Genomic DNA, 27,604 nt, shown 5'->3' with positions numbered 1-27,604 from the left:
GTTTTACTGCTCTAAAAACTGGGAGCTCTCATGATCAGGTGTATCTTATGGTCCAAAAACTATGTATTTGTCTTTTGTTGTCTGAACAAATTTGCTTAATGTATTAGTCTTCATTAATGTATTGAATCCATTTTCCTTCTAATGACATTTGCTCTACTATATGTTTAAATATTATTTTATTAATGTATTTCTCTATTGATGGACACAAAGGTGAACTCTATAGCTGCTGTGGATAGTGCTGCAATAAATATGGATGTACAAGTAACAGTGTGATATGTTGGCTCAGAATCCATCAAGATATAGCTGGATAATATGGCTGATAAACTTTAGGGTTTTTAAAATCTTATATATTGATATCAGTGGTGGCTAATCTAATTTAGATTGTGACCAGTAGTGTATAACACACTTTTTCAGCACTCATTTTTCAGCATTCATTTATTTTCTTAATGATTATCATTCTATCCATGACAGATGAAATAATAATGTAATTTTAATTTGCTTTTCTCTTATAAATAATCATGATGAGTTTTTAAATATTTTTATTGGCAATTTATACTTTGTCTTTAAGAATTCCCCATTTCATTAGCTGGTTTATTGAACGGAATGTTGGATATTTTGGTATTTAGTTTTGTGAGTTCTTTATGTATTCTATATATTAGTCTTCTATCAGATGTAGAGTTAGCATAGGTTTTTATTTGATAGTGTATGTCATTCATTCAATCAATTGCTTTTTCTTATACAGTATGGAGAAATTTTAATCAGGCAATAAGGCTACTCTGGCAAGGGATCACATCTGGTCTGTGTGATCAGGTGGGAATCTGGAAGCAAGTTTAATCTCAGGAGACACAGGAAAACAGATCTCTGAATTCAATGATAACCTGGTATAGAGCTAGTTACAGATAAAGAAAAACCTATGTCCTTTAATCCCAGCATTCAGGAGACTGAGACATGCAGATCTGTGAATTCTATTTAGTTAGTACAGTTGAGTAAGGTGGAAGTCATTTCACAGGAGGGGGTGTGGAATGAGGGCAGTTCAGGTGAGTTTGGTTGAGTTGAGTTCAGAGGTAGTTTTGCAGAGACAGGCTAGACACAGTTGAAGCCAGAGAAGAAGGAGCCAGAATATAAGAACAGTTTGCAGCCTTAGTTTGAGGCCAAGCTGGGAAATTCAATGGGAAACTGAGAGAGAAGATGATTTTTGAATTAGTCACCTTGGAGAGGAGTATTGGGCCAAAACGGCTCAGTTAAATCAGCCAGTCAGAGTTCAGAAAGAACTAGAAAGGATGAGCTTATTCACCAGTAAGCGTCTGAGATGTCAATTGTTTCAGTAAAAGTGATTTTCAGGGTACAGAACATTTTAATTTCATGCAATCCCATTTGCCTATTTTGAACATTGTTTCTTGAATGTTTGACATTCCCTTTAGAAAGTCCTTGCCTATGCTTATATCTCAAAATGTATTCCATATTTTCCCTCTGTTTCTGAGTGTCAAGTCTTAAATTAAAATGTTTTCTATATTTTTATACAAGAAATGGGCTATAGTTTTAACATTCTATACTTGTATATTGGTTTCCTGGGCATCATTTGTTGAAAAGCTCTATATTCTCCATCTTTCTAAAAAGTCACATGTCTTTCGTTGTGAGATTCTATCTCTATATTCTATTCCATTGATCCACATGCTGGCTTTTGCATTGTATTCACAACCAGGAAGCAGAAAGGAATGAGTACTTATGCTCAGCTCACTTTCTTCTTTTCATACAGTCCAGGATCTAATCTTAGGTAATTGTGCCAGCCACAGTAGATGGGTCTTCTCACCTCAGTTCACCTACTTCTGATGATCGCCTATGTCTACACCTAGAGGCTTGTCTCCCAGGTAAGTCTAGATTTCATCAAGTTGGCAAAAGAGCCTATAACACTTTCAGTTTTGGCAAACTTAATATTGATAATGCTCATGAGTGGAAGTGAGAGATTTATACCTGCCCTGAGTGTTACCATATGAAGAAGGCAGATGACAACAAAGAATCTGTGAACAAGTAGTCTTGAAGCATCCATTATACCTGCAATAAGACAACAAATTCATAATCAGTGAAAACATGAACAAGAAGTTGCAGAAATAATATAATCCACATTTCTCTAAAACAACTGTCTTCTGGTTAAAGTTGTCATCATATTTTCATCCAAGGCAAACAACAAATTGAAAATTTTATTGGCAAATCTGGCTTTTATGATAAGAATGCTCAATAAATGGTAATATCTTTACAGTAATGTATTTATTTGTACATACATAAGGATTGTCTTATTCAAGGTTTGGTTCAATATTACCTTTTGATGGAGAGCAGCTCCAGATTTTGAAAGCCTTCATTAGTGGATTTACTTGACATGTTTATTTATAGCCACATAGAAAAAAATTAAATACATATATCTTCATTATATGGTAGAGATTAAATAACCACTTTATATGAAGAAATAATTTTCTTCCATGGCACTGTAAGAATCCCACTGAATTTTCTGTTAATTGAGAATTCCTAATTAGAGACATGTTTGTGTTCCTTACTCTTCAGTCAAGGGGAAGATGAAACTATATTTCTCAGTTAAATATAAAGGACTTCAATACATTCTATTTCATATGAATCTTTAGAAAGAGATAAAGTAGTTGTCTGTTTCTAGTCTCTAGTCTCTAGAAGTAGTTACCAGGTATTGCTATTACATAAAAACAAAAAGATAAGTAGTGACAACAATATAAAAATAAGATAGTACCCTGTTTACAAGGATAAATTTAGTAGTAATCTTGGACTAATTTAGATTCTTTCATTACTAAAATGTTATACCTACACTTTGAGCAATGAGCTGGCAGTCTTACAAACCACAAAGGCAGTGAAGACACACATCTCATGCCATACACAGAATTCTGCTGAGCAATGTAAAGTTGAGAAAAATATAGTAAAACTGAAAAGTGAAGAAGAGGAAATTTATAAAGCTTTTCTTTATCTGAATAGGCATAGGCAAGCTACTAGAACTCTATCACTCCAGGTTTTCAGCTGTAGGGTGATATTTTCTTCATTGTTGCATTTGTTATTAGAATTAGTGGTATTGTAATGACTAGAGTGGTTGGAATAGTGTTGATGAGTACTGTTAGGTATACACACTACAAAACCCTCAGGGGTTACAAAGTATTTGTTTTCAGAGCAAGTTTGTATGCTCATTTAGTAGCAATTAAATGAAATGGTATGTGTTGGGGTGTCACTGTGAGCAGGTTTCCATTGAAGTTCTATTATTTACTACTGTGTGAATTTTGCTTATTTATAGAACTTTTGTGCCTCAGTTTACTTCTCTGCAAAAGTAATAGGATGTATATTTTGTATGACTAGGTTAACTAAATGAAAGTGATTAGATAAAAGAGTCATGAATTTCAAGTGCCTAAAACTGTTATCTGTGGATACTGATGAAAGATATCTGCTGTGTGCCACTGCATATCCACATCTATATATTTAAAGTAGAAATATGACTTGAATTGAAATGGAAAGGACAGAGATAGGAATGGAGCATAGCAAGCTAAAACAAACATAACATAAAGCTTCATTACTCACTGGTTTAATTCCTGAAATATAAAAATCCAAGGTAAAGTCAGAATTACAGATAATCATTTCACAGGTAAGTTTCTAGGATAAGTAATTGGGTAAATAAGTTGTGCCATTAATCATGACAAGAGTTGTTGAGATTTCTAAGTAAGATATTTTTAAGATTGTGCTTTATGCTTCTTTACCTACAAAATCCTCCTTTCTGTATTTGAACATCTACATTGTCTACCAAAACATATAGGTTTAGTCTCATTTGTTTTACTTCTGCTTTTATTTTTCCACATTCTTTCTCTTTTAAGTATTTAAATTTGATAGCTTTAGCTTTTAAAAACATCTACAAGCTACATTTTTGTCAATTATTGATCCAACATCACTTCTTCTGAAACTTTGACAAGGACACAATGTGCACAAGTGTCTTTTAAGGAAGTAAAACACCAAGCTAGTTGGTAAATTAGAAGGCAAAACTTTAAACACCTCTCCCCTAAATAGCATCAGGAAAATAAAGTCATTGTGATAAAATGTGGTTTGAATAAAAATGGCCCCCCAGACCCATAGGGAATGTAATTATTTGGAGGTGTAGCCTTGTTGGAGTAGGTATGACTTTGTTGGAGGAAGTATGCCACCAGGGAATGGGCTTTGAGGTCTTATGAGCTCAAGCCTGGCTAATGTATCTCCTTCTGTTGCCTGCAGATCAAGATGTACAACTCTCAGTCCCTTCTCTAGCGTAATGGCTGCCTGCATACCACCATGTTTCCTGCTACAATGACAACGTAATAAGTTTCTGAGTTGTAAACAAGCCTCCATCAAATCATTTTCTTTATTAGAGTTCCTGTGGTCATAGTGTTTCTCCATAGAAACAGAAATCCTAAGACAGAAGTTGGTACCAGGGACTTGGGTATGGCTGTGATTGGTCTGACCATGCTTTTGTTTGGAGGAATGTGGACTTCAGGGTTTTGGATGGGAAAAGAAATTGAACATCTTAAGTGAGGACTTAATGCAGCCATCCTAGTAGCAGCATGAAAAACAGTGGTGTTAAATTTGATTTGAACTGTGGGGACCCGGATCAAGAGGTTTCAGAGGAGAATTGATTACGTAGTCTAAAAACTGTTCTTGTGATACTTTGGCCAAGAATGTGGCTGCTTCTTGCTCTTTTCTGAAAAGTATTTCTGAGGCTAAACTAAGGAGTTTTAGATTACATGTGTTGGCAGAAGAAATTTCAAAACAGCCTAGTATTGAATATGGTGTGTGGTTATTAGTGTTCACTCTCATGAAGATTTATAATGAAAAGGAGTAAGAAGAGCAGGTAAAAATACAAAATATACAGACTAAGAAAAAAAGGGATACTTGGAAGTGAAATAGAACTAAATCCTATATTTGAAGAGATAAACAGATGAAAGAAAAGCCTGATATTAAAAGGAATAAAAGGAGTGGTCACCTTGGGTCAAGACCCAATCCATCTAAGCTTCCAAATTGTGGAAAGGAATTTAAAAACATTTAGGGGTGATGTTGATTACCTTTAATTCTAGCATTGGAAAAGCCAGGGCTGGCATATCTCTGAGTTCTCAAAGCAAGCTTATGCAGTGAAGGAAACCTTCAAAAACAGAGAGGTGATAAAGATGTAATTGCATGAGGGGCCATGTTTCAGCCCCAGCAAGCAGCAGGACTTGGCAGGTTTGGCCATGTGATTCTCACTTTAGAGTAAAAATGAAAGGGGTTATGGAATCTCCCTCTGTGATTAAGGAAGGCCACTAAGGCTAGGCATGTGGCAGGGGTGTTCCTGTATGGAGGACTAGATTAGCTATTGTGTGAAGAGGAAGCCTGGATTGTCTTGGAGAACCCAGAATGTTGGAGATGCCAGAGCCATGAGATACCTGATAAGGACCAGCCCAAGAGAGAAAAGTGTATTGCAATCAACAAAGCTGAAAGGAGTTGGAAATCTGAAGAGAACTTTGGTATCAGAAATGAAGATGTAGAATTTGGTGTATGCCCCATTGCTTTCCTGTCTTTCTTTGGCCTAGTATTTCTTCACACTGTTCTTCTTTGGGATGGTCATTTATATCCTGGGACATTGTATCTTGGAAGTATGTGATTTGCTTTTCATTTTTATTTTATAGAGGACTGCAGTTAAGAGATAGCTATGAGTCTCTGAAGAGACTTCAGACTTTGGGCTTTTAAATAAATTTGAGACTTTTATAGACTATGGAGACTTTTTAAGTTGAACTAAATACATTTTGCATTATGATATTACCTATAAGCTTATGGGGCCAAGGGAATGGTTTTTATTGTTGTTGTGTTATGTGTTTTGAGACAGGTTTCTCTCTGTAGCCATGGCTGTCCTGGAAATCATTCTGTAGACCAGGCTGACCTCAAACTCAGAGATCCACCTGCCTCTGCTTCCCAAGTGCTGGTATTAAAGGTGCAGAGCACCATTGCCAGGCCCAGCGAGTATAATGTGGTTGTTTGAATAAAATGCCCCCCAGCCCCATAGGGAGTGTTACTATTTGGATTTTTTGCCCTTTCTAGAGTAGGTTAGATTTTGTTGGAGGAGGTGTGTCACGAGGCAGAGGTCTTTGACATCTCAGAAGCTGAAGCCTGGCTAGTGTGTCATAGTCTCCTCTGTTGTCTACAGTTTCAAGATGGAGAGCTCTCAGCTCCTTCTCCAGCACCATGTGTGTCTGTATGCCATCATGTTCCTTGACATAATGACAATGTTCTAAATCTCTGAAGGATAAATCATCCCCAACTAAATATTTTTCCTCTATAAGATTTGCTGTGGTCATGGTGTCTCTTCACAGCAATAGAAATCCTAAGTAAGACATGACCCTATTTTAGGGATCATATAAAATAAAGCAAACAATAAGAAAAATGAGAAAAAGATAGAGGAAAAAATTGGAACATACATTTATCCCAAAAGACATTTAAAATACAACATTGATACACAAAGAATATGAAACAAGTCAACTTGACATACTCACAACCTCACAACTCCTCAGTAATGGAAATCAAGTTGACTAAAATAGTTGAAATGGTAGAGAAATTTTTCAGAGTCCTACTTATATGAGTGATAAATGACCATATAAAGGACTCAAATCAGTAGATAAATGAACTAAGGAAATAAATCCAGAACTTATACATGACAGCTATCAATGTGAATGAAATGGTATAGTACATAATGAACAGAATTTCAACTGAGGAAGGTGAAAAATGACTGCATATAGATGAGAGTGATAGCTGCACAAAAATGTAAATGTTCATAAAGGAACAGAACAAAAATTATTTTAAAGGAAAATGTATTTTATAATAAATATAGCATTAAAAATTTACCTTTGTTAACACACCTATTGACTTACACATGCTGAAGGCAAAAGTCACATGGCCATCTCAATGAATGCAGCAAAAGCACTTGGCAAAATCCAGCGTGCTTTTATTGTAAAAGTTTTAGAGAAAGTAGCAATAGAAGGAACATAACTTAACATAATAAAAACTATATATGACAAAGCCACAGCCAACATTATTCTAAATGAGAAAATTTGAAATAATCTCATTAAATATAGGAAGGAGAGAGGGCTATTTACTATCCTTCCTCCATTCCAATATAGTGCTTGAGGCACTAGCTGGAGCAATAAGGTAGGAGAATAAAATTAAGGGGATTAAAAATGGGAAAAGAAGAAGCCAAATCATCCCTATTTGTAACTGATATGATATTATACATAGGAGGCCTCAAAATTCCATCAGAAAATTTTAGCAAGTGACAGAATAAAAAATCAGCTTAACAGCTACCCTTTCTATATACAAATAAAAACATGTGGAGAAAGAAATCATGAACACATTATCACTTATAATCATCTTAAAAAACAATATCCTTGAATAAATCCATCTAAGGAGGGGATATACCTTTATAATGAAAACTTCAAAACTCCTGGGGAAAGAGACTAAGACACTAGCAAATGAACAAACCATCCATGCTTATAGATTGATATAATTAACATTATGAAAATAACAATTATACCAAAGGTAGTTGATAGATTCAATACAATCCCAACCAAAATCCCCACAACATTCTTAATAGAAATATCCTAGAATCCATTCAGAATCATGAAAGTCCAAAGGCAGTCAAAGCAATCCTGAACAAAATAACAATACTACAGAGATTATTACTTGATATTTTCAAGTACATTTAGGAGGCATATTAATAAAAACTGACTTATAAATCAATGAAACAAAATAGAAAACATAGGCATGAGTACACATAACTAAAGTTATATGATACTTGACAAAGGGGCCAAAATCATACTCTGGAGGAAATATAGCATCTTTAATAAATGGATGCCATCATGGAAAAGAATGAATTCATACACATATATTTCACTTTTCAGTAAAATTAAGTCAAAGGTGATCAATGATCTCAATTTGAAACATGAAATGCTGGAACTTCTAAAAGAAAATGTGGGTAGTATCCTGCAAGATATAGGTGGAGGAAAGGGCATTCTGAATAGGAATCTGTTTACCCAGGAATCAAGGCCAACAATTAACAAGTGGGACCTCCGGAAACTATAACTGTTCTGTATAATAGAGTTAAAGATACAGGGGAAACCTACATAAAAGGAGAGAATCTTTGCTAACTACATCCCTATCATAGGACTAATACTCTGAATATTTAACAACTGAAAGAACAAAAAGTGAAACAAACAATTTAACTGAAAAATGGGCTATCTATCTGAAGACACCGTTCTAAAAATAATCAAAATAGGCAAGGTGTTTCTCAAAGGTTTTCCCTTTTAGCATTAGGGAAATGCAAATTAAAATGGTCTTGAGATTCCATTTTTTATTTTTTATAACGTATTCACATTTTACATCCCAATTGTTATATCATATCCTCCTGTTCACATACTTCCTCCTTCTTCTCCCCTATTCCCCTCCCCTATTCCTCTGAAAAGGAGGCCCTCCTTCCCTACCATCTGACCATAGCTTCTCAGTTTTCATTAGGATAGCCTGCACCCTCTTCCTCTGTGGTCCTGCAGGCACACTGCCACGGGGGAAGTTATCAAATCTTGGGCACCATAGTCCTTGTTAGAGGTAGTTCCTGCTCCACTTAGTAGGTGGTCCACACAGAGAATGAGCTGCTGTCTGTCTGCTGTATCTGAATAGGATGTGTAGGTTCTCTACATGAATTGTCCTTGGTTGGTGCCTCAGTGCGTGCAGGACCCTCCCTGCCAGTCCAGATTTGCTGGCTGTGACGGTCTCATTGTGAGCTCCTGTCTCCTCTGGGGCCTTCTATACCTTAATCTTCCATAGGGCTCTCAGTGCTCTGTACAGAGTTTGGCTGTCAGGCCTAGGATCTGGTTTGATCCTCTTCTGGGTGAAGTCTTTCAGAGATATCTATTTTGGGCAAATATTCGGGTACAAGTGAGCATATACCATGTGGTACATTTACACAATGGAATACCACTCACCTATCAAAAACAAAGAAATCATAAAATTTGTAGGCAAATAGGTGGAACTAGAAAAGATCATCCTGTGTGAGATAACCCAGAGGGAGAAAGACATGTACAGCTTTGAGATTTCAGCTCACACCATTCAAAATGGGTAAGATCAACTAAAGAAGTAGTAAGAAACACTGGTCAGAATGTAAGAAAACTGCAACCTTCATTCACTCTTGGTGGAACTACAAACTAGTACATCCAGTGTGGAGAATAAAAATTAAAAATAAATCTACCATAGACAAAGCTTTACAGTCCTTGGCATATACCCAAAGGACTTGATCACATATAACACAGACACTTGTTCAACAATGTTCATTTCCACCCTATTCACAATATCTAGGAAATGGGAACAACCAAAAATGTCCTTCAACATATCAAATGATAATGATAATATTATAGATACACACTACAGAATGTTATTCAGTTTAAAAAAAGATTAAAAGGTAAATGCCATGATTTTCAGGTAAATAGGTGAAATGAGAAAAAGGTAATAACTAGTCCAAGAAAGGCAAATGTCACATTATTTTTTTTATCTGTGGTTTCTAGCTCCAAATCTTCAGATGTGAGTATATTATCTAGAATAACTTCAGAAGAAAGCAGAATAAAAAAAGACCGTGGCAAAGACTACAGAGGGCAATAGAAGTACATAAATGGTATAAAGGGGGAAAATAGGAAAATGGTAAGAGCAATCTTAAATAGAGAATGGAGAGAGTGGTCAATAAAGAAAAGTGGGAAAGGAAAGATAAATAACATTAAGAATGTTTGAAAAAACTTGAGGAATCATACTATTTTATGTTTTCCTAAATTTAAAAATAATAGATTTGCACACACACACACACACACACACACACACACACACACACACACACCTTTAAAAAAGATATGCCACATGAGTTACCAATGCTTTCCCAAAGAGCCATAGGGCTTCTGAGAAAACCCCAGCACCAGGTATGAGAAACCTCATTTTGAATTGTTGTTAGTCAGGAAAATCTAAAAGACGCCCAAAGCAATATAGGGTGTTTCTGTTTTCCTTGGTTGTCGTCCAGAAGTTGAAGGTAAGTCCCTATTGCTGGAGACATCATGTACTTTGAATACATGATTCAGAAGACTTGAGCTGGATCTAACTTGAATGCTTCCTCCCTATGGACTAACATTTGGAGTGCCAGAAGATGCTATGTAAGCTGCCAAAGGAGAAAACAACCAATACTTCCCTCCAGCCATAATATTAATAAACTATAATCATTACTATCATGGAAAATATTTCAAAATGGACAATAGTGGCACTCATATCTTGGCAGTAATCAACAGCTCACTAATTAGATTTAAGCACACTACCCAAGAGGAAAGTCATACCTGGTACTGGAAATAGAGCCAACTGCCCAGGGCTAGTGAGGTCATGGATCTTAGAGAATAACCTACCACTCCAAGTTTACCAGTCCAGCATAATTTTTAACTGTATTATAAATATGTATTCCTATACCTATAGATAAGGTAGTTCTGACTAGTCATTAAAGAAGGTTTTCTTTGCTATAGTGATACACCACCGTTAAGGAAAACCATAACCAAAAAGTAGAACAACTGATCATGGGGTGCCCAGCCCCAATAGATACATCTAGCACATGACCTCTCTATATAAGGCTCAGAGAACATTGTAGAAGAGGGAGTGGAAATATTACAAGAGGCAGAGAATGTGCTGTAAGATTGTGACCAAGAAGCTGTACCATTGATATCATAAAAATATGGTTGTCTAAACAAAAGCAGAACAATAATAACACCAAAAGACATGCTGCTGAGGAAGAGGGAATCTCACATGGACCCAGCTGTAGACAGAGAACTACAGGCAACTAATGACTACTGAGGAAGAAGAATTAATCTTCATTGTGGAATGAGCTTCCAAGTTGGCTCTGCAATACCAAGTGGTCAGCCCTCAAATTACATATATGCGAGCAACACTAAATGGACACCACATATTATATTTTTAGATATATGCATATATATATATATATATATATATATATATAATAAAAAAAGAGGTCATTGATTTGAGAGGTAGTAAGACTGGGACATAGGAAGGATTAAAAGGAGGAAAGGGGAATGAGGAAATTATGTGATTATGTTTTATTAAAAATCATTTGCCATAGCTCAGACTCCATCCCAGATGTCTGAAGCCACCTGGGACAGACAAGTGCAACCTCTACATACCAGCATTCTACCCCCCTCCCAATGCTGGGTGACTCTGGACAAGGTCAACATCAGTGAGCTATGTCCTCCCTCCCTGCCTACTACATATCCCAGATTATAGCCTCACCTGTATTTCCAGAGGCCTGGGGCCATCAGGGATCACCAGGCAAGATTTGCCTCCCTAGCCCTGCCTGCTGGTTTCCCTAAAACACTCCCAATGGAAGTAAACTGCACCTTCTTACAAATACTCCATTTTCTGGCCTACAAATCAGCTTGCATTACCTGAGGCCTACAGCCTCTATGATACCACATATGCCAACCTAGAGTACTATATATAGCAAAACTCTCACTCACCATAGATGGTGGAAACAAGAAAATACTAGAAGAAAAACTCCAACCCAAGGAAGGTAAATGCATCCAAGAAAACATAGGAAATAAATAATTCCACAGCAACAAAAGGCAATGCTGCATATAAGAAATAGACTCTGGAACAAAGATAGCCATTAACTCAGAGTAAAAGGCTGGAAATGAGGTTTTCCAAGCAAACAGACCCAAGAAGCAAGCTGGAGTAGCTGATCTAATATCTAATTAAATAGACTTTCAAGTAACATTAATCAAAACAGATAGGAAAAGACACTTCACAGTCATCAAAGGAAATATCCACCAAGATGATTTCTCAGTTCTGAACATATATGTCCCAACTGTAAGAGCACCCACATTTGTAATGGAAACATTACTAAAGCTTAAATCACAAATTGAAGAACCACACACATTAATAGTAGAAGACCTCAACACCCTTCTGTCACCGGTGGACAAGTCATTGAGACACAAACTAAACAGAAATAATGAAAATAATCAATGTTATGAATCAAATGGACCTAACCATAAATCTATAGCACATTCCAGCCAAACATAAAAGAATATACCTTCTCCTCAGCATCTCATAGAATCTTTTCCAAAATTAACCACATAGTCACAAAACAAGCCTCAACAGATATTAGATATTTGAAATAACATATTGTATTTTTTAATTTCTTTAAAAATTTTTTAAATTAATTTATTCTTGTTACATCTCAATGGTTATGCCATCAATAACATATATTAAGACTGGACGTAAGAACAACAGAAACAACAGAAAACCTAAAAACTCATGGAAACATAATAACTCTATATTCAATGCTCACAGGGTCAAGGAGGAAATAAAGAACTGCAGAAGATTGTGAATTCAGAACAGGGTGTTCTGGCTAGAGATCATATCCAAATACCTTCTGGTCTATGTGATCTGGCTGGACAGAAATCATACCCAGAGATCTTCTAGGTCTGTGTGATGCAGTCGGAATACAAACATGCCTTTAATCCAAGAGGCAGAGGAAAATATCTGAATTCAACTAACGTCTGGTACAGAGCAAGTATCCAGTAGAGAAAAGCTTTGATCCATGCATGATGATAAATGCCTCTAATCCAAAACAAAGGCAAATTTAATTTGTAGAAGGAGGCACCCATGTTTGAAAGTGATGTCTAATTGAGTGGCAGAAAAAGTGACAAATCAGAAATTTGTCAGAATAGGATACAGCCAGGTCTCATGAGAAAAAAGTAGAAAGGGAAGTTACTTAAGAGGCAGTTCTTCAGAGACAGGAGGCAGTTTTACCAGGACAGAAATAGAGAGATGGATGGCAGAGAAAGTCCTCAGGTAAAGATGGAATGAGGCAGAAAATGAGGAGAAACCAGAAGATTAGAGCAGATTGCTGTGTTAATTTGAGGCCAAGCAGAATAATTCTGGGGACAAGACAGAGGCCAGATTAAAGAAGTCATCTGGGAGAGAATTTGAGCCAGAACAGCTGAGTCAAAGGAGACAGCCCAGAGCTCAGTAGGAGCAAGTAAGGGTGAGCTTATTAAGCAGTTAGTATTGCTAGACTCAGATCTCTAGAGTCTATTCCTGGAAGCCTGATGAGAGACAGAGTCCAGAGTTGATGCAAAAGCAAAGAAATTTTTTAAAACTGATGCATTAGGGTCAACCAAGCTCCAAGGAGATGGTAGACCCTGTTCTGCAAGAGTCAGGGAATAATATACCATACACAGAAGACGAACTTAGCAACAATGGTTAGTTAACAAGTGATAGGCTAACAATAGCAGATCTTTTCAATGAATGGGGGTCTGAGGTAGTAAATTCCAAGTAGGGTGAGATGGGGGAAGTAAATTCTGGGGGCAGGGTTGAGATGGAGGCTAGTGGGGAATTTTTAACTTGTTCTTTTCAGTTTACTGTTGCTGTTGCTAGGCTTGCCCTTGTTATTGGCCTGCACGTCTTAACTTGTTTTGCTCAGCTAACAACACTATTGTTATGATGGCTAGGCCCAAGCCACCTGGAATCTTACATTGCTTAGCTAACAATGTTACTGTTATGATGGTTGTACTCAGGCCACCTGGAATATTACAGTCTCAGAGGGTGAAAACATTCTAGGCCTACGTTAGATTATACAGGCACAAGAAGTTTCCAGGACTAAGCCAAGATTAACAGAAGGAGGCATTAAACCTCCCAGACAACAATTAAGCCAGGAGAATAAAAGATACCTTTACAGAGAAATAACTAAAGACTTTCCAAAATTCATTGAAAATGAAGGCACAGCATACCAAAGGTTATGAAACACAATGCAATCAGTGGTAAGAGGAAAGAGTAAAGCACTAAGCGCCTTCATAAAGAAATTGGAGAGATCCCATACTAGCAACTTAACAGAACACCTGAAAGCTAGAACAAAAAGAAGCAACTACAACAAAGAGGGATAGGTGACAGAAAATCATTAACTAAGGGTTGAAATCAGTAAAATAGAAACAAAGAACCAATTCAAAGAATCAAGGAAACCAAGAGCTGGTTTTTGAGAAAATCAAGAAGATAGACAAGTCCTTAGCAAAAAGTCAGAGGGGGAGTATTCAAATCAATATCAAATCAGAAATGAAAAGGGAAACATAAAGACAGACAGTGAAGAAATCCAAAGAATCATTAGGTCAGACTTCAAAAGCCTATATGCTAAAAATTGAAAACCTAAATGGAATGGACAATTTTCTTGATAGATCCAACAAATTAATAAACAAATTAATAGTCCTAAATATCCTACAGAAGTAGACACAGTCATCAAAAGTCTGCCAATCTGAAAAAGCCCAGGGCCAGGTGGATTCAGCACAGAATTCTACCAGACCTTCTGTCAGGAATGCAAACTGTGCCTCAGTTCATGGCTAAAGATGAGTAGAATCCCCCCCCTTTCTGCTGTGGTCTTCGAGCTGTCAGCACCTTCTGGGAGGATCTTCTGTCTACATATTGTATTATTTGAGTTGCTAATGTTTGTGTTGGTAAAGAAACAAAGGCGCTCTGGCATAGAGCTATTCCAGGGGAATGCATTCTTTTCAGCCTGCCCAAGGGCCTGGGAACGATGGAGTCCATGAAGGTGTCTGTGTGTCTTTGCTATATAAACCACACTTCCTTGAAATAAAGCCAGCCTTGATCAGATAGAGCCCTTTGACTCGGCTCCATATCCCTCATGTACCTCTCTCTTCGTCCTCACCCCCTTTTGCAGATGGATTCTGTTCAATTTGTCCCATGGGATGGGACAACCTTCAGAGAAAAGCTAATACCAGTACTCTTCAAAATATTTCATATAATAGAAGCAAAAAGAACACTGTCAAACTCATTCTATGAGGCCACAGTCACTTTGATTCAAGAGCCACACTAAGATTAAAAAAAAGAAAGAGCCTTGAACTCTTTGGCACAGGAGGTAACTTCCTGAACAGAACACCAACAGCCCAGGGTCTAAGGTCAACAATTAATAAATGGGACCTCATGAGGCTGATAATTTTATGTACACAGAAGACACCATCAACAGAACAAAGTGACAGCCTGCAGATGTGGAAAAGATCTTCATCAACCTGTCACAACCCCTGAAGTGGAATCTCTGTGAAACATACTACACAGGCCTGAGGCTACGACCCCCAAATAGGGGAGAATCTCTTAGACTGGGGCTGATGTTTCTTCCAGAAGAAACTGAATTGCAGCTCTTTTTTCTCATTGTGCTGGAATCTAATCTTTCTTCTTAATTCTACTTCCCTCCCATGTCAGGACTCCTCAGGTGTAACCACGGTTGCTGGGAGATGACCATAACTCAGGACTGCAGCCAGGTGCTGTTAAGGGCTGGAGTAGTCTGCTTCACTTCCACTTATTAAAATCATGACTAGAAATTAATCATTGGTTAATGAGTTATATTATGACTTACAAAGAAATAGAATATTTCAAAAAATTCCCGATAGTGGTGCTCAGATAGCAAAAAAGGGAACTAAAGAAAAGAAGAAAGAACTGTCTTGGCACAGGTGCTGGGCATACATTTCATTAGAGAGAGAACGTTGACTCTGGACAAAGGGAGCACATGCATACTGATACCAAGCCAGTAACTTAGAAGTGATGACGTCTTTTCTGAGTGTTCTGTACCCTGCATTGTTACATTCAAAGTTACAATTCAAAATAGCAACACAATAACTTTGCATTCTGTAACTGTACTGTGTGTGCTTGATTGCTCACTGACTTCCTTGAATCTACGCTGTGGGAAAATGTAACCACAAGCTCCCCTGCTTTTGAAATGTATGTTTAAAAATGTAGAGTGCTTGGCTACAAAAACCACTCAGATGCAAACTCATCTGTGTGGTAGTGTCTGTTTGTCACATGCCTTATCTCTGTTCATCAACATTTTGAGAACTCCTGTTCCCAAGGACCTATCCCCAACTGAGCCAGTCTGTGGCACCAACCCTACATTTGACAAAGGGCTAATATACAAAATATATAAAGAGCTCAAGAAATTAAATTCCACCAAACTAGATAACTCATTAAGAAATGGGGCTCAGAACTAATCAGAGAATTCTCAACAGAGGAATACTGAATGGCTGAGAAACATTTAAAGAAGTGGTCAACATCCTTAGTCTCAGAGAAATGGAAATCAAAACGACTTTGATATTCCATCTTACACTCATCAGAATGGCTAAGATTAAAAACCTCAAGTGACAGCACATGCTGGCAAGAATGTGGAGAAAGGGGAACACTCCTTTATTGCTTGGTGGGAGTGCAAACTTGTACAACCAGATTTATTGGAAACCAATCTGGTGCTTTCTCAGAAAACTGGCAGTAGGGATACATAAAGACCCAGCCATTACACTCCTTGGAATATACCCAAAAGATGCTCCACCACCCAAGTATATTTGCTAAACTATATTACTAGCAGCCTTATTCATAATAGCCAGTATCTGAAAACAACCTAAATGTCCCTCAGTTGGAGAATGGATAAAGAAACGGTGGTACATTTACATCATGAGATACTACTCAGCTCTTAAAAACAAGGAAATCTTAAAATTTACAGGAAAATGGATCGAACTAAAAATGATCATCCTGAGTGAGTTAACCCAGATCCCGAAAGATACACATGGTACATACTCACTTATAATTGGACAGTAGCCCAACAGGGATGTCCCCTGAGAGTCTTCACTCAGCAGGGGATTGGGATAGATGCTGGGACTTCCTATTGGATCACCAGATGCAAGAGGTATGGGGGAATGGGGAAATAGAATAATCCAGTGTGTCCTGGAACCCTACAAGAAGACCATCAAGCCTGGCAGATCTGGACCCAGGGGTTCTGCTCAAAATTCTGTACCAACCGAGGGCAATGCATGCAGTAAACCTAGACCTCCTATTCAGACCTAGTCAATGAACAGCATATTCTCCACAGTTGTGTGGAGAGTGGGGACTGACTCTGACATGAACTATAGGGCCCCCTATTTGACCACTTCCCCTTTTGGGGGAGGCCTGGTGGCGCTCAGAGGAAGGGTAAACAGGCTATCAGAATGAGACCTGATCAGCTGTGATCATATGGTGGGGAAGGAGATCCCCTATGTCACAAGCCTAGCAGAGGGGAATAGGGTGAATGGAAAATGGGAAGATTCAAGTGAGGGGATAACAATTGAGATGTAATCTAAATAAATTATTCAAATAAAAAATTTAAAAAGAAAGACTCTAGATGAGAGAAGCATGGGAGAATGGCAAAGTAGAAGGATCCAGAGGGTCCTAGAAACCTACAAGTAGAACATTATGATAGGCAGATTTGGGCCCAGGGGTCCCGCTCAAACTAAGGCACCAGCCAAGGACAATACAGGCTGTAAAACTTTAAACCCCTACCCAGATCTAGCCAATGGTCAGAACATTCTCCACAGTAGAGTGGAGAGTGGGATATGACTTTCTCACATACTCTGGTGCCTCACCTTTGACCATGTCCCCTGGAGGGGGAGACCTGGTGGTACTCAGAGGAAGGACAGCAGGTTACCGAGAAGAGACTTGATATCCTATGAGCATATACAGGGGGATGTAATTCCCCTCAGGAACAGTCATAGGGGAGGGGAATAAGGGGAAAATGGGAGGGAGGGAAGAATGGGAGGATACAAGGGATGGGATAACCATTGAGATGTAACAAGAATAAATTAATAAAAAAAGGAAAAAAAGAATTTCAAACCAGTTTCCCCTATGAACATTGATGCAAAATTAGTCAATAAAATACTAGAAAACTGAATCTAAGAACACAACAAAATTATCATTCACCATGATCAAGTAGGCCTTATTTCTGGCATGTAGGTGTGGTTCAATACATGGAAATTCATCAATGTAATTCATTATATAAACAAACTGCAAGAAAAAGAAACACATGATCATTACCTTAGATGCTGAAAAGCATTTGACAAACTCTAACACCGAATCATATTAAAAGTCTTTGAGAGATTAGATATACAAGGCACATATCTAAACATACTAAAGCAATATACAGCAAGCCTATAGCCAACATAAAACTGAATGATGAGAAACTTAAATCAATTCCACCGAAATCAGGGATCAGGCAAAGCTATCCAGTTCTCTCCATATCTCTTCAATATGGAATTTGAAGTCCTAGCTAGAGTAATAAAACAACTAAATGCCATGGACCAGCTTAGTCGTAGACAGGTGTTAGGGTCAGGAGTTCTCAAAGTGTCTGGGCAGAGATAAGGCGGTGACAGAGACAACACTCAAGACTGAGTCTGCATCTGAGTATATTTTGTAGCTAAGCAGTCTAAACTTTATACATTCACTTCAAAAGCAGGGCGGGCTTGTGGTTACATTTTCCCACAGAGTAGATTCAAGGAAGTCAGTGAGCAATCAAGCACACACAGTACAGGTACAGATTGCAAAGTTATTGTCTTGTCATATTTTGAATTACAACTTTGAATGAAACAATGCTGGGTACAGAACACACAGAAAAGACATCTTACTTCTAAGTTACTGGCTTGGTATCACTATGCACGTGTTCCCTTTGTCCAGGGTCAATGTTCTCTCTCTAATGAAACTTAGCTCCAGCACCTGTGTGCCAAGACTTTTCTTTCTTCTTTTCTTTAGTTCCCTTTTCTGCTATCTGAGCACCATATCCAAAATTTTTTTGAAATACTCTATTTCGTTGTAAGCCATAATATAACTCGTTAACTAATGATTAATTTCTGGTCATGTTTCTTTTAGTAAGTGGAAGTGAAGCAGAACTACTCTGGACCTGGCTGGTCCCTGGCTGCAGCCCCAAGTCAGGGTCCTCTCAAAGCAACGTTCATGCCTGGAAAGTCCTGATTTGGGAGCGAAGTTAAGAAGAAAGAATAGATTCGAGCACAATGAGAGAAAAGAACTGCAGTTCAATTTCTCCTGGAAGAAACATCAGCCCCAGTCCAGGAGGCTCTCCTCTTTTTTGGGGGTCATAGCCTCAGGCCATGTGGTATTTGTCACACAGACTCCACCGGAGGGATTGTGACAAGTAAACATGGTGCTGTACCCAGATTGCCTGACCTCTCCCCCAACCAAAAAAACCCACCAGGACTGAAAAGTGATGCAATCTATATGAGGACCTTTAATTAACTCAGAGCTGGGCTGTGATCAGACTGACCAATATAGTGATATCCATAAAAAGCCCTGATCTCTAGGCTGAGGGTAAATTTATAGCTTTCTATCCTTCCCAGCACCCCAAAACAGGGGATTCCTTGCCTGGCAAGCATCTATTGGTTCAGTAACATAAAGAGGTCTAATGTCCAAAATGACAAGCTACAGAAAAAGGCTCAAATACCACCCATGACTTAGCTTTCTTTGTTCACTACCTTGTCCAGGGAAGTGTCTGGTTTCTTATTAAACCTATCTCTGATAGGAAGGAAAGAATGTGGCCATAAAACTGGCTCTCTTATCAATTCAATTCTACCTCCAGGGGACCCTTTGGGTCAGTCACTAGGCAATGCTATCTCTAGTGGGGTTACTCTTTACAGCTGGCCAGATTATCTCCTGTAGGCCTATTTCTTAACCATTGCCCCAGTAACCCTGAAATCTAATTTTAGTTCTTCTGGTATCTCAAAGAAATATACAAAATATCACTATTCATGGATGATATGATTGTATATATATTTAAGCCTCAAAATTTTACCAAGGATCTCCTACAGCTGATAAATACTTCAAAGTGGTTGGATACAAAATCAACTAAAAAAAATCAGTATCCCTCCTGTATTCCAAAGACAAATGTGTTCAGAAAGAAATTAGGGAAACAGCACCATTCAGAATAGCCACACACAAAAAAAGAATCTTGATGTAACTCTAACTAAGCAAGTGAGAGATTTGTACAAACAAACAAACAAACAAAAAAAGAAAAAACCTGAAAGCCTTCAAGTCTTCGAAAAAATAATATGAAAAAGATATAGGAAGATGGAAAGATCTTCCATGCTTATGGATTGGTAGAAGTAACAGTAAAAATGGCCATCTTGTTAAAAGAAAGCTACAGAGTCAGCAGAATTCACATCAAAATGCCAACAGAAATCTTACAGACCTTGAAAGAACAGTCCTCAACTTCATATGAAAAAACAAAAAAGCCTACATAGCTAAGACAATCCTGTACAATAAAAGATCTTCTAGAGATATTGATGTCCCTGATCTCAAGCTGTACTATAGTGCAGTAGTAATAAAAACTGCAAGTCCTCAGTAATTCCTGCCTTGCAAATATGTCTGTCAGATATATTGCTCCACAAGGCTGAAGATGGTGTTGCAATTTTATAGAGAGTGTTGGGTGACTGATCAGGCAGTAAAACTGTCCTTGTCATTTTTTTCTTTTCATTTTGGGAGTTGCTAACTTGTACTTCTGGTTCACTCAGATATGTAAATTTCATTCCTTCTCAAGTCTCTGATGAGGCTGAAGATCAGATACTTTAATCTTACAATTAAGCTTAGTTGGTTAGGATTAAGATGTTTTTAGATCAAGATAAATGTTTCAAGTTAATAAGATGAGATGTGATAGATATTGATTTTCATTCAGAAATTTAGACCAAACAAGATAGGAAAGAGATTTGCTTCAAGTTTTCCAAGTACAAATATTCAAATCACTATAAATGTAACATTTATATAATTCCTGATTATATCATAGTTCTTCTTGCTGTATGTAGTTTATTTTATTCATGTGCAATAATATAAATGTATATGTTAAAAATGAAACATAATTTAAAAAGTCAAAATCATCTGCATGGTGTGTTTGATTTTATCTTGAGATCTTTAATCTACTTAGACATTAGTTTTGTGCAGGATGATAAGTATGGATCTATTTGTGTTTTTTTACATGTAGTTATCCAGTTAGGCCAGCAACATTTGTTGAAGATGCTCTCTTTTTTTCCATTTTATGGTCTTGACTTCTTTGTCAAAAGTCAAGTGTCCATAGGTGTTTTGGTTTATTTCTGGGTCCTATATTTGATTCCATTGATCTACTTGTCTATTTCTATGCCAGTACCATTCTGTTTTTGTTACTCTTGCTCTATAGCACATCTTAGATCAAGAATGGAAATTCCTCTGGAAGATCTTTTATTGTACATGATCATTTTAGTTATTCTTGATCCTTTGTTTTTTATATGAAGTAGAGAATTAATCTTTTAAGATCTGTAAAGAATTATGTAGGTATTTTGATAGGGATTACATTGAATCTGTAGACTGTTTTTGATAACATGACCATTTTTACTATGTTGATCCTCCTGCTCCATTAGCATGGGAGATATTTCCATTTTCTGATATCTTCTTCAGAGACTTAAATTTTTTTAAAAAAATACAAGTCCTTTACTTGCTTGGTCAGGGAAATGCAAATCAAAACAACTCTGATGTTCCATCTTACACCTATCAGAATGTCTAAAATTAAAAACTCAAGTGACAACACACACTGGTGAGGATGTGGAGAAAAAGGAGCACTCCTCCATTCCTGGTGGGAATGCAAAATTGTACAATTAATTTGGAAATCAATCGGGCACTTTCTCAGAAAATTGGGAATAGTGCTACCTCAAGATCAAGCTATAAAACTCCTGGTCACATATCCAAAAGATGCTCCACCATACAATAAGGACATTTGCCCAACTATGATAGTAGCAGCTGTATTCATAATAGCCAGAATCTGAAAACAACTTAAATGTCCTTTAACTGAAGAATGGATAAAGAAACTGTGGTGCATTTACACAATGGAATACTATTCAGCTATTAAAAACAAGGAACCCTTGAAATTTGGGCAGAACTAGAAAAGATCATCTTAAGTGAGGAAACCCAGATCTAGAGAGTCATGCATGGTATATACTCACTCTTAAGAGGATATTCACCCAACATAGATATCCTCAGAGATTCCACCTAAGAAAGGATCTGGACAGAACCTGGGCCTAGCAGCTGGAATCTCAGCAAAGCACTGAGAATCGTATGGAAGAGTGGGGGCACTGAAAGACCCAGAGGTAGAACATCAATGTAGGTAGATCTGGACCCAGGGGAGCCTGTAAAAACTGAAGGACCAACCAAGGACAATGAACACAGAGAACATAGACCCTCATGTTCAGACATATTCAATGAACAGCTCATTTCCAAGGTTGGAGATGGGAAACAGGGACTTCCTCTGGCATGAACTCTGGTACCCATGATTTGATTATTCTCCCTTGGCAGAGAGGCCCTGAGGGCACACAGAGGAAGTGGATGCAGGCTATTCTGACGAGACCTGATAGGCTGTGGTCAAATTAGGGCAGAAAAGGGAGAGGGGGAGGGAAGAGGAAGATAACAATTTAAATATAATATGAATAAATTAAAATGAATAAAAATGAAACAATAATTAGGACAACATACACATACACACAACTGCGTGGTACTGGCATAAAAATAGGTGGATTAATGGAATGAAATCAAAGACCAAGAAATAAACCCACACACCTATAGACATTTGATTTTTGACATAGTAGCCAAAACCATACAATGGGAAAAAAAGATACCATCTTCAACAAATGGTGCTGGTCTAACTGGATTCTACATGTAGAAAAATACAAATAGACTCTTATTTACCACATGCACAAAAATAAAGTCTAAGTGGATTAAAGACCTCAACAGAAAACCAGACACATTAAATCTAGTAGAAGAAAAAGTGGGAAAGAATCTTGAACCCACTGGCACAGGAAAGTACTTCCTGAAGAAAACACCAACAGCTCAGGCCTTAAGATCAATAACTAATAAACGGGACCTCATGAAACTGAAAAGCTTCTATAAGGCAAAAGATCTTCACCAACTGGATAACCGACAAAAGTCTAATATCTAATCTATCTATCTATCTATCTATCTCTATCTATCTATCTATCTATCTATCTATCTATCTATCTATCTACCTATCTATCTCTATATATTCTACATGTAGAAAAATACAAATAGACTCTTATTTATCACATGCACAAAACTGAAGTCTAAGTGGATTAATGACCTCAACACATATATGTATATGTATATGTATGTATATATATATATATATATATATATATATATATATACATATATATATATATATATAATGAAATTAAGCGGCAATAAACCAAATAATCCAATTAAAAATGGGGTACAGAGCTAAACAGAAAATTCTCAATAGAAGAATATCAAATGGCTGAGAAACACTGAAAGAAATGCTCACCATCTCCAGTCATGAGGGAAATGCAAATCAAAACAACTCTGAGATTCCATCTTATGCCCACAAAGATGGCTAATGTCAAAAACTCAAGTGACATCACATGCTGGTGAGGATGTAGAGAAAGTGGAATACTCTTCCATTGCTGTTGGGAGTGCAAACTTATACAACTACTTTGGAAATCAATCTGGAGGTTTCTCAGAAAATTGAGAATAGGTTTACCTTAAGATCCAGCTAGCTATTCCACTCCTGACCATATACCCAAAAGATGCTCCACCATACAAGGAGGACGTTTGCTCAACTATGTTCAGAGCAGCGTTATTCATAATAGCTAGAACCTGGAAAAACCTAGATGTACCTCAACTGAAAAATGGACAAAGTGTGGCACCATAATTATCAAACCACAAAATGTACAGAAAAAAGAAAAAAGTAGCAAGGAAAAAAGGCCAAGTAACAAACAACAGCAACTCTATCAGACTCACACTCTCCTTTTCACCAGAGACCATAAAAGCCAGAAGGGTCTGAGCAGATGTGTTGCACACCCTGAGAGACCACAGATGCCATTTCATACTGCTCTACCAGCAAGAGTTTCAATAATCATAGATGAGAAAACAAGATGTTTCATGACAAAGAAATTTAAACAGTACCTATTTACAATTCCCACCCTACAGAAGATACTATAAGGAAAACTCCAACCAAAGGAGGTTAACCACACCCAGGAAAACACAGTAAATAGATAACTTCATTTTAGTAAATCAAAAATTAGACAAGTCTACAAACATACTACCACAGACAACATCAAAATAAAAGCACCTAACAGTCACTGGTCATTAATCTCACTCACCCTCAACGTTCTCCACTTTACAACAAAGAGGCAAAGACTATCAGAATGGATGCTTAAATAGGACTCAACTTTCCACTGCATTCAGGAAACACACCTCAGTTACAAAGATATTACCTGAAAGTAGAGGGCTGGAAGGAGGACTTCTAAGCAAATGGACACAGGAACCAAGATGGAGTAGCCATTCCAATATCTAATAAGATATAATTTTAGCCAGAATTAATTAAAAAGGGTGAAGAAGAACACTTCATATTCCCCAAGGAAAAATATACCTAGAGGACATTGCAATCCTGAACAGCTATGCTTCAAATAAAAAGGCACTCACATTTATAAAAGAAACAGTAATGAAGCTTAAACCACACATCGATCCTCATACATTAATAGTGGGAATTTTCAACACCCACTTCTCACTCAAGGATAGGTCAACGAAACTGAAGCTAACTTGAGAAATGATGACACTAACAGATGTCATGAATCAAAGGGACCTAACAGATGTCTACAGAACTTTTCACTGAAACACAGAAGATTATACTTTCTTCTCAGTATGTCATAGAACCTTTTCCACAATTGACCATATTGTAGGTCACAAAGCAAGCTTCAACAGATACAAGAAGATTGAAATACCTTTTATCTAATCAGACCACATGGACTAAAACTGGACCTCAACAACAACAGAAATAACCCATACACACTTGGAAACTGAACAAATCTCTCCATAGTGATAACTGTCAGAGAAGAAATAAAGAAAGAAATTAGAGAGTTTATAAAATTCAATGACAACGAAAGAACAACATGCCCAATTTTATGGGCTATAAGATCAAGAATAAATGAGACCTCATGAAAGTGAAAATATTCCATAAGGCAAAGGACACCATCAACAGAGAAAATGACATCCTACAGAGTGGGAGAAGGTCTTCACCAACCCTCCATCTGACAAAAGTCTAATATCCAAAATATATAAAGAACTCAGAAAATTGAACACCACCAAACCAAGTGATCCAACTCAAAATGGAGTGCACAGCTAAACAGAGAAGTCTCAACAGAGGAATATTGCATGGCAGAAAACCACTTAAATAAATGCTCAATGTCCCTATTTATCAGGGAAATGCAAATCAAAACAACTCTGAGATTCCAGCTTATCCCAACAAGAATGGCTAAGATAAAATTCAAATGATAGCACATGCTGAGAAGGATGTAGAAAAAAGGGGAACAGTCCTTCCATTCCTGGTGGGAGTGCAAACTTGTACGACCACTTTGGAAATCAGTCTAGTGCTTTCTCAGAGAATTGGGAATACTGCTAGCACAAGACACAGCTATATTACTCCTGGGCATATACCCGAAAGATGCTCCACCATACAACAAAGACATTTCCTTAACTACATTCATAGCAACTTTATTCATAATAGTCAGAATGTGGAAACAACTTAGATGTCCCTCAACCAAGGAATGGGGTAAAGAAACTGTGGTACATTTAAACAATGGAATACTACTCAGCTATTAAAAACAAAGAAAGCTTGAAATTTGAGCAAATGGATGGAACTAGAAAAGATCATCCTGAGTGAGGCAATCCAATCTTAGAAAAGTACATATACTTACTTATAAGCTGATATTAGCTGTATAACATAGAATAAACACACTTCAACGCACAGACCTAAAGATGCTAAATAACAAGGAAAAGCCTAGGATGGATGCTTAATTCTCATTCAGAAGGACAAATCAAATAAACACTGGAAGTGGTTGAGGAGAACAAACAGCATAGGAGCCTACCAAAGAAGTCCTCTGAAAGATTCCACCCAGTGGGGGAATCAAAGCAGACAGTGAGACATGCAGCCACAATTTGGGGTGGTCTACAGGGAGTCTTATGAAGAGTTGGGGGATAGAAGGACCTGGACAAGAGAGGAGCTCTACAAGGAGACCAGTGGAGCCAACAAATATGATCTGGTGTGTGTGGAGGGGCTGCAGAGATGAAGCACCAACCAAGGAATATGAATGGTGAGGACCAAGAGCCCCTGCTCCGATGTAGTTGATAGGCAGCCCAATCTCCTTGTGTGTTCCATAATATGTGGAGTAGGGGCCACCTCTGTCATAGACTCTGGTTTCCACTTATTGATCACTTCCTCCTGGCAGAACAAGATACAGGCAGTCCAGATGAGACTTGATAGGCTTGGGTCAGATGATAGGGAAGGGGAGCTCCTCCTTTCTGAGGAATAAAGGCGAGTGAGGATGATGGGAGGGAGGGAGCTACAATCGGATGTAAAGTGAATAAATTAAAAATAAAAAAGAGAAATGCTTAATATCCTAAGTTGTCAGGGAGATGTTAAGAAAAACCACTCTGAAATTCTATCATATAATCTTCAGAATGGCCAAAAAAAAAAAAAAAAAAAACTCAAGAAACAGCATGTGCTGGCATAGGTGTGGAGCAAGGGGAACAGTCTTCCACTTCTGGTGGGAGTGCAAAGTTGTACACCTCTTTGGAAATCCATCTGGAGATTTATCAGAAAATTGGGGATAGATCTACCTTAAGACCCAGCTATATCACTTGAGGGCATATTCCTAAAAGATGTTTTACTATACCACAAGGACACCCAATAAATTATGTTTATAAATTAATAAAATATATTAAAAACAGCATTTCTCATTTACTCTTTGCTTCTCTTTGTCATATTGTCTACAATAAAGAAGATGTACTGAATACAAAGAAAATTATGGGGATAAAACTAGTGTTATAACTGTGTGACTGAGAAACTAGCAAAGAATAAATATACTTTTTCTTCTTATTTAAACTTACATTCTAGAAATTGAAGTACTATTTGCCAAGTCTTTGTACAACAGAAAAAGTGTATAAGGAAAACATGAGGGAAAAAAATCCCAGAGATTTTTAAAACCCATCCTCTGAACTTCCAGATCTCAGTAGTTTTCATGCACAGGTCTGCAGCCTCCCCAGAACTGCAAGAACAAGAATTTTCCCAGAATCTCAAACAGCACAAAATGATAGAAGAGGCCTTTCATGAATAGACTAATAGGTACAGAATCTCAATAGATCCTGACACTTACTTGATCCAGATGGTTGCAAGCCAATTCTCCACTGTTCTCGTAGGAAATCCCAGTTGGGTCACCTGGATTTCTGATAATCTTCAGATGTCTTTGTTGTATTCAGGGAAAGATGTGCCAGAGTCAGATAGAGACCAGGTAAACCTATACATCAAACCCTCTTCCGTCCTGAAATTCTGGCTGTATATTTCTGCTAGCCTGATAATTTGCTCTGTTTCATAGAGAAATTCTTAGGTGACTGGCTGCATCAAGTGACATGTGAAACCTTTGTTCAGCTTGCACCTCATATTGCTTAATTAGAGAGGCTTCCGTCACCCATGAAAGAAGCGAAACAGAATCTGACTCATATGTTCCATCCTCTGAGTGCTTGCCAAGAAAAGATACGATTATTTTATTTGGCATGGAAGAAGACTTGATTTATGAAAGCACAAGCAGAGGACTTTCAATTCAACCTTCAG

At 37.5% G+C, this 27,604-nt stretch overlaps 1 protein-coding gene across 16 annotated transcripts in view; it reads right to left on the bottom strand.

The window, feature by feature from the left end:
* Window positions 1-27,442, bottom strand: part of LOC311598965 (putative selection and upkeep of intraepithelial T-cells protein 1 homolog) — an 84,691-nt gene extending 57,249 nt beyond the window's left edge. For 6 of the 16 annotated variants that reach the window (XM_084784600.1, XM_084784594.1, XM_084784606.1 and 3 more), the window contains exons 1-2: window positions 27,150-27,442; window positions 1,972-2,052 (exon numbers count right to left, since the gene is read on the bottom strand). In XM_084784600.1, the coding sequence (XP_084640726.1) occupies window positions 1,972-2,047 (76 nt within the window). In that variant the 5' untranslated portion in view covers window positions 2,048-2,052; window positions 27,150-27,442. Of the gene's footprint in view, window positions 1-1,971; window positions 2,053-17,856; window positions 17,941-22,209; window positions 22,318-24,212; window positions 24,289-27,149 lie in introns of all 16 variants that reach the window. The other 10 variants (XM_084784595.1, XM_084784599.1, XM_084784601.1 and 7 more) reach the window with 7 other exon arrangements.
* Between the last annotated feature and the right edge of the window lie 162 nt (window positions 27,443-27,604).

Source organism: Acomys minous, assembly GCF_964271855.1.
Source record: "Acomys minous genome assembly, chromosome: 6".
NCBI lineage: Eukaryota > Metazoa > Chordata > Mammalia > Rodentia > Muridae > Acomys > Acomys minous.
The sequence above is the reverse complement of the archived record's forward strand: the minus strand, read 5'-3'. Positions and strand labels throughout refer to the sequence as shown.